Source organism: Lactuca virosa, chromosome 6 (assembly GCF_052849685.1).
Source record: "Lactuca virosa cultivar CGN04683 chromosome 6, Lactuca_virosa_CGN04683_v6, whole genome shotgun sequence".
NCBI lineage: Eukaryota > Viridiplantae > Streptophyta > Magnoliopsida > Asterales > Asteraceae > Lactuca > Lactuca virosa.
This window is the reverse complement of record NC_136431.1, coordinates 17,014,850-17,027,986: the sequence shown is the minus strand read 5'-3', so window position 1 is coordinate 17,027,986 and position 13,137 is coordinate 17,014,850. Positions and strand designations below refer to the sequence as shown.

The window sequence follows — 13,137 nt, the reverse complement described above, 5'->3', positions numbered from 1 at the left end:
ATATGAAAAGATAGATAATATCGATAAAATAAAATTTAAATCATTTAAAAATTCATACGTTGTTATGATATTTTCAAATTCAATTTCTCAAGCATAAATATATTTTCAAAACATCATATGCAAGCCTGTTGAAAATGAGAGTTTGAATAATTAAACATTTCATAAAACTCAAAATGTATGTAAATGATCAAAATTCTAACCGAAAACCGAATAGTATTAAACAAAGTCATCAAAAACCAAACCGAAAAACCAAATAGTATGTAAACATGAAATTAATACTACTCAAATCACCTAACTACTCAAACAAAATCATGAAAATCAAATATTATTTTTCTTGCTTTTGAATTAACAGTTTTGGCTTGCCTTCTCCAGAAGTTGATGGGTTTTACATGCATTAACGCAGATAAATCCTTAACACTTAATGGTACATGGAACATAAGGATCTATGTCATAACACTATTGAAGTAATATTCTATTGAACAGCAAAAAACTATAAACCCTAGGCATTTTTCGAATGTAACAAAGTAGGGTTTACTTACCTTTTAGTTATTGTAGTAAATAACTAATCAAAAACCTTCTTGAAAAACTCTTAGAAGCAAGCACCACAAGTGTCATGCCTCTAATGGTTCACATCCAAACCCTAGCAACCAAGGAACTTGAAGAGAGAGAGGAGAGAGGTGGAAATTTCGGCCTAACTATCCCTTAGAAGTCATGGCCGAAATTTGTATCCCAATGGTCCTATTTATAGTGTAACAAGGAAACCCTAGATAACCCTAAAAGAAATAAAATAATATTATTTCCTTTTGGTAATTATCCAGCTTCCTAATTATCCTCCAAGGATAATTCTAGATCTTCTAGAACCCTATTAAAACCGTCCAAGGGATACGAGGATTCTAGAATGCCTCTTGCTCAACTATTGAAAAATTACACTTTAATCTCTATACTTTTAATTAATCCAATTAATCCTAAAATTAATTCCAATAAATTTCCGATTAATTCTTAATTAAATATTACTATTTATAATTAATATATTATTCTCATAATATACTAACAAATCATTTATTTTGATTTCCAATTAATTTATTCATCATATAATAAATTAATAAATCAGTTTCTCTATCTCTAAAAGTTATCTTATTTAATTACTTGGTTTGAGAGCAACCCAAAAGGACTGTGCTACTATCAATTCAAGTTTATACCTATTATAGTTATGGGCTTAGACACCCAATTCAACAGTCTCACACTTGGATAAGTCTGTAACTATAATTCCCAGCATAACTTCCAAAATTATTAGCAAATTGTAGCTTCCAAAAGCTGTTGTCGAACTCTGAACCAGTCAGTTACGTGTCCTAAGATAAATGATCAAATATCCCTTTGTTCTACAAGATATCATATAGACATGAGACATGGATTATAATCAATCTCATTGTCCAAGTTATATTTCCCGATTTCTGATTTGTGATGACGACATAAGACTTCTAATTGAACACGTCAATTTAGTCTTGGCTAGGCCTAGCACTTATAATTCAACACCAAATCACCGAGGGGCCCAAATATATCGTTTTTCCTGTTAGGGTAAAAGGAACGAATAAACCTTGACTTATATTCTTGTTTCTTTTACTCATCAAATCATACACAGCAGTACGTTCTATAACATCAAGTTATTGATGCGTTTACGCATTACCAATGTACAGCCGACTTGTAAATTACAACTCATATATCTTAGTTTCAAGAATATAAGATATTATCGTCTCATAATTACTTGTGATGGAATCCATGAAGTAATTCTCTGAGCGTGAGTTTATCCAATACTTAAAATCTCCATTACTAAGTACTCATGAACATTGCAACAAAACTATTGCTATGTCTAAAACTCTTTAAATAATCTACAATCCAGTTCATGACAACCTTAATTCACTACTTACTTCCAAAAGTATTATCGACTATGGAATTTCGAATAATCAAATTATTCAGGAAGTAAAACATGCAAAGTGAAACACAATAATAAACTAATTAACTATGGTCTCAAAACTATTGAATATAAATAAAACTCTTATTATTTAATCACCATAATAATTAAGACTTTATTCATTGAATAATGTTTCGAGTAATCAACTGACCGCTTGAATTAAACATCAGTCATGCCATGTTATGAACATGCATACTCTGTCTCTCTATGGCCCTTCCTTTGTGAATAGATCTACTAGACACTATTCCAATGATGCTCATTTCACACTTCCAAATTCTTTTCACTACTTAAATATGTTAGAGTTCTAACCTTACATGGATTGTCCTTCTATGATGTCGAGGCTTCAAAGTCACAGAGACTTAGCCAACGATATTACAAAATGTTCCATTGGAACTTTGTTACTAAAAACAATTTCATGGTAATGAAGTCTCAAATTCAAGGTACACTCCTTGAACATCTTTCTTGCATTAAAGTTTCCAACTCACATGTAGATTTTAATAATCAACTCCCACTATGGATACATTACCATATTCCCATATGACCATCAATTTTGACCAATAATCATCCCAATCTAAAACATGTCGCTATGGTTCTTCCAACCAATATCATACTTCCAACTGTCTACAAGCAACCAATCCTTTGGTATGACATTAGAACTTTCTTGACAGTTTTTAAAAACTTTAGTTACACAAAGTTCTAGTCCTTTTTCCCTTTTCAATACCCAAGGCATTTGGAAAAATCAGAACAAGTGAATATTATAGCATATGTAATCGATCATATATCTGAAGCATATGGGACTCGATTCATTATGTCTTACATAAGGACATGATATTTGTTCTGTCTCTTGATATAATATTTCCATATATTGAATTTCCTATGTTGAATCATTTCAACACGATATTCATATATGTCCATGACTAAGTTCAATTATACTATGCGATCTAAACCTTTAGATTTGAAACGAAGTGAGTGCCCTCTCCCTTAAATCTTTCATAGATAAACAATTCCCAAAATTTGCCACTTGCTAATTGAAAACTTTGTTTCCTACAAATAGTATTGCTAACTTGCAATACTAGCATAACAATTATGCTCCCACTAGCTTTGACATGTACCCAGAAATCAACTGGACTTCCAGAAATCAATACTCTTGACTTTCTTGCTGAAGTACATATTTCTGATACGTGATGCTTCGATAAGTCTTTAACTAGACTTCCTAAGCTTATATACCTTTATTAGATAGCTTATGTGAGTGTAAACCCTTTCAGAACTTATAGCTATATGTCTTGAAAGCTCAAATAATTCATTTCCACCGCTCACAATTCGAACTATGCAAAGGGATGTCGTAATCATATTACAAATTTGAGAACGCAATTAACACAACCACTAACCATAATGATATTTAACAGATCTTTAAAATCTACTAGCGAAAGTGTTTCCTCATAATTATTCTCATAGATTAGAGCAAAACCTTTTGTCACCTAGATTTTTAATGGTGTATACATTCTCATCCATATGAATCGATCATTTCCAACCTACAATCATAAGATAATGTTTAGGACCAAAACAAATTCAAATTTAGTTTTCCTTTCATGGACTGAACATCGCTTATTCTTAATTTCTTGCTCTTTGGTAGCACAAGGGCCTACCAGTGCTTCCGTGTTGTTAAGCAGCTCACTCATATTGATCAAATGTACTTTCACTGAACAACGTATTTTGCTTTTGTAGTTAAATGAGAACCATAGAACTCATAAGCATTGCCAACTCAACTGGAAGGTGCACAGAAACAAGAATGTGTCAACTGAACACGATAGGTTATCAACCTCAGGTCATGTGCTAGTGATGAGTAAAAGGTTTATTTTTCGATTGACTCCTGAAACTCTCAAGATCAATAAGACTCCCACTGACTTCTTGACATATAAGTTTCTCTCTCAAGGAACATTTCTTGACGAGCTAAAACAAATATTTAAAAGTTACTGTGGATTCCCGACAAGAAAACACTTCATAGAATTGGTCTTAGTATATCCTTTGTTTTAACCAAAACATCACAACTTCCAATTCCAAATGTGCTAGAGTAAGAAAACATTATTACTCCACATTTCATGAGGTGTTATAAACCTACTTAGTATGAAATAAGTTTTTCCAAGATATGGTTTGTAGTAACTAGAGCATGGCTCTAAAACTTGATTGGAAACAAAGTATGACTCATCTCTTGATTGAACCATTTCAACAATATATGATTCCTCTTCTTAGTCAAACAATTTCTCTAAGATGTTCTTCAATGATCAGTTGTGATATAGTTGAACAATCATTAAGATGATCATAAAACATGATAATAAAGTAATCTCCTTTCCTTTCAGATTGGAGAAACTTTTATCTTTCTGCCTAATAGATTCTTCTTATTCGTTCTGGTACTATTTGAAACTTTTTAAAGTATCATAATTATGTTTAATCTTATAAACACAACCATGTTTACTGAAGTATCAATAAATCATGACGAATAGATTTTCCATCCTTTGTGGTGGATCTGAATAGTCCATATCAACATGTATTAGATCCATTAGTCCTTCACTTGACTCACATAAACATGTGATCAATGAATTAGTCATAATCTTCCAACGATCAAGATTCTCATACATCACGCAATTCAAATTGCATGAGTCCAAGTTTCTATCCAATTGAAACGTGGGTGATGAGAATTCTTTTTCACTTGGTTAATTATGTCAATACCACAAGCGATATGATTAGAATCAAATCCACAATCAACATGCTAATAATATAAATGTAACCAACACTTTCATAAATGTCATTGTAAGTAAATATAAAGTAAGCCAACTAGATAAAACAAAATTTCACTTTTATTGATAATAAACGAAAAAGTGGAACTTGTCCTTAAAATGCATAAAAATGAAACTATGTTTCTAGACATTTCCTAAGCAATCTATTAAATTATCACAACTCCTAAGCAGTAGCTTCCAAAATTTGATCATCGAACCATGTGACCGAAATCCATATCTCACGATCATATTTAGTTCATTCTTCTTAAGCTTCCTTCTTTCTATTAGATCCTACAATAACATCAAAATGTGATCATCACATCATGTATTAAGAGTCTATGAATAGGAACTTGTTAAACTAGTGGAGTTAGATAATGGATGTACCTGAAGTATAGTCACACGACTTGACTTTACCATCTCTGAGATCTTTCAGGTAGTCTGGGCAGCTTCGCAACCAATGTCCCTTCAATTGGCAATAGAAACATATGGACTCTTTAGGGTTAGCAAACAGAACTATCTTAGAACTATCATTTCTCTTTACCATACGATCAAACAGTTTGACCTTAGCCGATCCATTTCTATTAGGAAGAGAAATCTTTTCTGGGCCACCATTATTACCATCGTCAATGTCCATGGAAACTCTGGAATCAGACCCTTCAAGCACCTTTGCTTCGCTTGTGCTCTTAAGCATTTCTGCTTCAGCAACAATTAACATTTGGGCCAGATCATTTAGGGTCACGTCGAGGTCACTCATATAAAAGTTCTCAATGAATTGAGTATATGACTTAGGAAGCGAAAGTTGAACCAAATCAATGGTTTGTTCCCTTGGGAAAACGACACCCATTCTATCCAATTTATCAATGTACGATTTCATTTCCAGAACATGCATACACACTGAATTTCCATCTTGATGTTTACATGCCAATAGGGCTTGAGTGGTTTTATATCTTTCAACTCAAGGAAAACGTGACGTGAGGAGAGTCACTAGAAGAGGAGGAGGAGGAAGTGTTGAAGAAGTATGATGTCCAGTTCCACCATTTCCCGAAGAAGAGAAAACATTTTCACCTTGATCAGAAAGTGGAAGATCATATTCAGAAGAAAGAGGAAAACCATTTCCAAAAGAATCAGGAAGACCATTATTGTATTGGCTTGACATCTATAAAGGGAGAAAAGAGAATTCAAGTTAGTTGATTATAATCCTTAATTATTAACCCATAAATTTAAATTAAGGCTAGGATCCATATTTTCGATTCGAACTTTGAAGAGGGATGCCATAATCAAATTCGAATCTATCTTAGGTAGGTAAAGCCTTTACCAATTTCAATCTTATGAAACTCCTAGATCTTTTGAGATTCATTGAATCTGATCAATGGCATGTTTAATCTCAGATTATGCTTTCATTTTTGTGACTGGGATGCCAAGGATCACAAACAAGATGTGAATAACCATCCAAAATAGCTTAGCACTCTCGATGTCATTTATCATCTTGTTTTAATGTGCCGGTTAACCACATGCGCTCCATTAATCAATGATAATTTTCGAGACACCCATTACCACTCTTTACTAGTCCCTCACTAGTGTGGCGGTTAACCACACACGTTCCACTAACGACTTATAAATTGTAATGTGCAATTTTATGGATTAGCATACAAATTTACATTTTCCTAAAGTAACAAAGAGTGGGATTTTAAAAACAGTTTAGTTACTTTATTTCATTATACTTATTAATGAGATTATAGCCTATCAAATCCGTTCGGATAACGACTCTCCACCATACAGGAGAGCGGTGGGTGAGAGTGGACACTCATTCAATGACCATTTTATAGGCCGCTTCCTTATACCCTCTTTATAGCATGGTTTCGTGAATGAGACGTACTAGCTATTTGACTGACTTTTCTTATACGTATAATATATACTAAACTTTTAATTATATATACATAGTATAAAGTGTATTTTAAAACATTTTAAAATTGGAAGGGTTTAATATTTTAATAAATTAAACTTTTAATTTAATTAAATTTAAACCATTTTATGGATTTATTAATTATCTTTTAATTAATCATTTAAATTAATAATAAGATCCATAAGGATAATCTTAATCATATAAATTTATCATTATCTTATCTAGAATCATCTCCTAATATCTAGGGTTTTATTTAATTATCAAATATGACCAAAATTTGAATTATGACAGATTTTATAAAAAAATAATTACCAAATAACAACCAAATAAATCAAATTAGGCAAGAAAATCCGAAAATTCAGAAATATTGTGCTCACTTCGTGAGCATTGAGTCTCATGTCGTGAGACCAGTCTGACAGAAAACAAAATTTTGAATTTAATTGTGCTCATGCTGTGAGCATTAAATCTCATCTCGTGAGATCAGTCTGACAGGAAAAAAAATTGTTTTTGTTCAAGTTCAAGCAATATACATTCTATTGTTAGACAACCTATGCCCTGATACCACTGATGGGTTTTACATGTATTAACAATGATAAATCCTTAACACTTAAGGGTACATGAAACGTAAGGATCTATGTCATAACACTATTGAAGTAATATTCTATTGAACAACAAAAAACCATAAAACCTAGGCATTTTGCGAATTTAACAAACAAAGTAGGGTTTACTTATCTTTTAGTTATTGTAGTAAATAACTAATCAAAAAGCTTCTTGAAAAACTCTTGGAAGCAAGCACCACAAGTGTCGTGCCTCTAATGGTTAACACCCAAACCCTAGCAACCAAGGAACTTGAAGAGAGAGATGAGAGAGGTGGAAATTTAGGCCTAATTATCCCTTAGAAGTCATGGTTGAAATTTGTATCCTAAGGGTCCTATTATTTATAGTGTAACAAGGAAACCCTAGATAACCCTAAACGGAATAAAATAATATTATTTCCTTTTGGTAATTATCCAGTTTCCTAATTATCCTCCAAGGATAATTCTAGATCTTCTAGAACCCTATTAAAATCGTCCAAGGCATAGGAGGATTCTAGAATGCCTCTTGCTCAACTATTGAACAATTACACTTTAACCCCTGTACTTTTAATTAATCTAATTAATCCCAAAATTAATTCCAATTAATTTCTGATTAATTCTTAATTAAATATTACTATTTTTAATTAATATATTATTCTCATAATATAGTAACAAATCATTTATTTTGATTTCCAATTAATTTATTAATCATATAATAAATTAATAAAAGTGTCTCTCTCTAAAAGTTATCATATTCAATCACTTGGTTGGAGTGCAACCCAAAAGAACTGTGCTACTATCAATTCAAGTTTATATCAATTATAGTTATGGGCTTAGACACTCAATCCAACACGATATGCTGACAAAACATTAAACGAATCGGATTCTGGCGCCTACATTTGTAGTACATAGAAATATGTTAGTTGATCAACTGAAATATAAAAAATGAAATTTAATAAGTGTAATATTCTTCGTAGAAGAATGTTACCTGATTGATGTTAATTTGTTTTCCAATTCAGCAATGATTGTATTATCACCATTGAACTTTGAGATTGCATAACGATCAACTTTGTTCTTCAAATTATCATGTGAAATTTGAATTTTGAACGCAAAATTTTTCATCCAAAAGTACATTCAAAGGAGATGGGTAAATCTCCAATTACCCTCCTAAAAAAGTGAACGGTTATAAAAATAGATTGACAAAAAGTAAAAATTAGTTTTATGTAAATGCAGTTAATATCGATAACCTCATAAAACTTTTGAAACAACTCTTGCACGGTTTTTTCCAGAAGTTTCTTTGCGTCACGATCAAATAACGTAAGTGACACCACACTGCTAAAGTCTTGTACTCTAATGATGATTTTGAAACTAAAACCATTGATGTAAACAAATTCAGTAATATAAAATTAACAAATTTAACCGAAGATTATAATAAAGTTTGTGATAATGATATGATGAATTCAAACAGTACAGAAAAGATGATTCATAATGAAGGGGAAATAATTTCCTGGACTTAGTTGAGCTATTAAACTTTTGTTGACAGGAACAGGAATGTTGGTATCCCAACTGCAATGAGTTGATCGGATGATGGAATTGAAAAAAAAAAACAGAGTTGGAAAGGTAATATATAAAAAATGATAAATCGCAAAAAGATGATACTCAGGAAATGATTTGTTGACGATTAATACAGCTGTAATCTTTATCAAGTTACCAAAAAATAGGTAATTATTGGTATGATTTTAGGAGATAAAGATGGAAATTCTTTAAATGTAAATTTATCTACCGATTTCTTAAGGTATTTTAGTTTATCTATTTAATCTTTGGATTTGTATGTAGATTTTTAGGGAAAGCAACAACTAATAGGTAAGATATGATTTAATCTTTTAATTATGGAATATATATCTCGTTTGAGTTAACATTTACTTCTTTCATTAAATTAAATTTCTCATTAAACGGAGGTCAAAGGTTACGATTATTAAGCTTTTGATTTTATGAAATTTGATATAATCTCTATTATGAAAATTGAACGGGTGTTAAAGGTAACACTGTAACAATTGATGGAAAAAAAAGGTTTTACCAAAACTTTGGTACGTGATGTCAAAAAATGATCCAAGGATGAAAAATCTATGATCGAAATACAATCAATGATCTTGATTGTTTAAGATGATGTCATAACGTTTTTTTTGTAATAATATTAAAGATTTGTTGTTTTAGTTGTTTTAATTTGTCAAGCTATATATGATTTTTAAATTTAGATTTACAAGAAGGATATAAAAGTCAATTGATAAAAACAAGAGTAAATTACTGAAATTGTCCCTGTGATTTGGTTAAAATTGCATATTTGGTCCCTAACTTTTATATTGCACTCGGATCATCCCTGTGGTTTGATTTTGTTACATTTTTCGTCCATGTGGTTTGGTCAAAATTGCACGTTTGATCCCTAACTTTATGTATGTAAGGGACGAAAAATGCAACAAAATCAAACCATAGGAACGATCCGAGTACAAAAAAAAACTTAGGGACCAAACGTGCAATTTTAACCAAACCATGACGATTTCAGTAATTTACTCTAAAAACAATTATATAATTTGACTATAACATGTTAAAAATAAAATTTGGATAAATTTGATAATTTAAAATTTTATAAATAGAAAACAAATTATTTGATTGGTCAAATATTATATTTTAATATTTAAGAAAGACGGTACTAATTTTTCCATACATAAATAAATAATAAAGAAATAAATAAAAACCCGTGATATTAAAAGAAGGGATACATTAAAAGATCACAATATAATACTAAAAAGTAAATAGATTTAGAAATCAATCAAACATGCAATAAGCATGTAACGAATTTATGTACATAAATAATCCAATCCACTTCCCAAAACAAATAACAAATGGTGGGAGTGGACAATCCAAATTCCAAACCTTCAAAACCCTAATCCGTATATGTATCTACCAAACCTACCAATAACTACCACAACCACATCCCTCGTATATCTTTTATCTACAAAACAACCCCTCCTTTTTCATAAACAATTCACTCCACTCCTCCTTTTTCTATAAAAATTCAAACCACCCCCTCATGTTTCAAAAACATTTCACTCCAACCCCCTTTTTTCTTTTTCTTTCAAGAATACGATTTCATCAACCCCAAATTATATAAATTCCTTCTCAACAAACTACCAAGTGAAACCAAAACAGCGCCTCCAAGACCACCTTCATCCCTCTCAATCTTTTTAAACATCAATGGCAGTTCCTTCACTCTCAAGCAACTCGACCCAATTCTTTCCCTAACAAAATCAATCACCTTCAAATCCACGGAATTACCAATTCCATCTGTAACATAAAATATATTATGAGCCACACCCATTGTTGTTGATATCTCACACTGTGTCACATTAATCGCATTTTCTCTAAAAGTTCGCATCACTTCAGCCAATAAGCCCGGTTTATCAGTTTTGCAGAGCTCAAGCTGTACACCTTCAGGAGCTCGTCTTTCAATGGCGGATCTCAAGCACATAATTACACGTTGCTTTTCTGGTTCAGAACTTATCGGGCTTCCATCTATATGTCTGATGAAGAATTCCTGAAACCCAATTAATAAAAATTAGAACTTTACAAAATTTTGAGAAAACCCCATTTTGAATTTTGAAGTGATCATTAGAAAAGATGAAGAAAGATTGAAAATTTACCAAATATGCGTCGTCTTCTCTGGTGTTGATAGTGGCATGAAAGACGACGTATTGCATGTCTGTTAAAGTGCAAACGACGTCGAATAAAAGCTTGGGTCGGTCTTTGCCTTGAATGTTGACAACGGAATATTCTTTTTCTGAGCAGTTTTGAACGGATACTAACGGAGAATAACGGCCGCTGGTGTTTATGATCGGAGTTCTTTCGTAATCACGATCTGCGAACATCATTTGGTGGAGTCTTCTTTCTGTGTGGGTGACTTCGATTGAGAATGAGGTTTTTGCGCTTCGTATGTCGTTGTCGCCTTTTAAGACGTTTTTCAAACGAGCTTCGATTCTGTTTATTTTTTGGGGTTCTTCAATTGGGGAACCGGAATCACAATCTTTTAGATGGATTATCGCTGCAATTCTGCCGTTGTGTGTCCATACTTTTGATTCGATGATGTCGCAGTTGAGCTCTGATAAAACTGCAAAAACTTCCGATAGAAGGCCGACTCTGTCTGTGCCTGTGAGTTCTAGGGCTGTCATTCCGTCAATCGACTTTGATTTTGTTCTGTTAACGGTTCCGAGAGATTGTTGAATGCAATTGATGATGCTTTCGTCTGTTAATTTGTTGCCATCCAAATTGGTGACATGGAAGACTGTAGATGATGATGAGATTGAAACTGTAATTAGTAACGAAAAGATGCAAACAGGAAAATCTGACAAAATGATTAAAGGATTTTGTTAATTGCAAAAGGTAAAGGTGGAATAGTAGATTACCATCCATGTTCCATCTTCCATCGGAGGAGACGTAACCTTTTTTGATGGAAAGGTTTAGATCTGTGAGGACTTGAACTGCTTCGAGAAGAATTCCGTCTTTCCTGACACTGTCAATCTGAAATCAAAGAAAAAAATGGCGTGAGTCAAACAAATTCGTTGAAAATATGAAAAATTCAAAGTTTGATCGAAGAAATAGAGAAGTTGGTCAACAAACTTTGAAACTTACCATGATGCGTGTTGCGTCCACACAACCGGCATTGTCAATCATGACCCTGGCAAAGAGATGTGAAACAGACGAATCAGAAAACGCGCAGACTGAAAGGAAATTCAAATTTTGAACTTGAACTTGAAAATTAGGGCAAAATAAGGAAATTTAGTATTGAAAAGTCACAAGTGGATTTTGAATGTAACTTCTGGATGAATTTGTTCTCAATATCTTGTAAAGTCAAGGAAATTCCGATCATTAGGTCTTAAAATATTATTAAACACAAGACTTAATTCTTGAAGGTGAGAATTTTTCGCTTTGATCTAAACCGAATCAACTTCAAAGTTCAAACCGACATGTTCAAAAAACTTACTCAGAAATCACAAATACAGAAAACAATGATGCGAAAACGAAGAACAAATTAACTTACCGAGGAGTGTTCATACGAACAACAAGCTTTTCATACTCTTCCAAAAACGGTCTCCGGTCCATTTGCATCATCTTCTCTTCTTCTTCAGGCGACGAAATTGACAGTAACTTATGGATCAGAAGCCTTTGCTTTGAAGTGGTTTTTTATGGAGGGAATGCGTTGAAGAGAGAAAGGAAACAAAACAAAAGAGTACAGCTAATAGAGAGCCCAAATTTGAAGAAATTGTTAGCTTTATCGACTAAATCGCCATGAAAGATCACCTCTCTCTTTGTCTCTCTAGAATTACAAAAAGAAGCACTGCAACACGCTTTTCGGTTAATTGTCTCCCTGTGGGTTTAAGTCTTATTTATATTGAAGGCAATAAGTTTCTTAAATAAGATGAAAAAGTAAATAAATTATAAATATATACGAAAAGGACACCAAGTGGATTTTGTAAAATCGTTCTTTAAATGACTTTATAAATATGAATATAGAAACTTTAGTCATATTGGAAAGATTTTTTAACCATGATTAAATGATTAGCTTTTCAATAAATAAGCTTGTTTATTAAATAAACAAAATACATAAAAATGACAAAAATATAATGGATTGATTGTAGTATGTCCTATTAAATATTTAAAAAAAAAAAAACTAAATTAAATTAAGTGATAAAATAAGGAATTTACTTTTTATTTATGATAAGTAATATTTGTATTAAAATATATTATAAATATAGAGTTAGAGTGTATGGCTATTAAAGTTGGAGATTATATTTGTTTGAAAATAGAAAGTATTTTATAAAATCTGAAATCTAAATAACGTTCAATTTAGAAAATTGTTTATTC

At 31.9% G+C, this 13,137-nt stretch overlaps 1 protein-coding gene across 1 annotated transcript; it reads right to left on the bottom strand.

Moving 5' to 3' along the window:
• Positions 1-10,036: 10,036 nt before the first annotated feature.
• On the bottom strand, positions 10,037-12,641 carry LOC145120812 (ACT domain-containing protein ACR8-like). The gene is made up of 5 exons (XM_079056605.1): positions 12,314-12,641; positions 11,905-11,950; positions 11,679-11,793; positions 10,920-11,557; positions 10,037-10,813 (listed from the first exon to the last, which is right to left on the bottom strand). The coding sequence occupies exons 1-5, from the start codon at positions 12,382-12,384 to the stop codon at positions 10,355-10,357; spliced, it is 1,329 nt and encodes a 442-aa protein (XP_078912731.1). The 5' UTR covers positions 12,385-12,641; the 3' UTR covers positions 10,037-10,354.
• Positions 12,642-13,137: the final 496 nt, after the last annotated feature.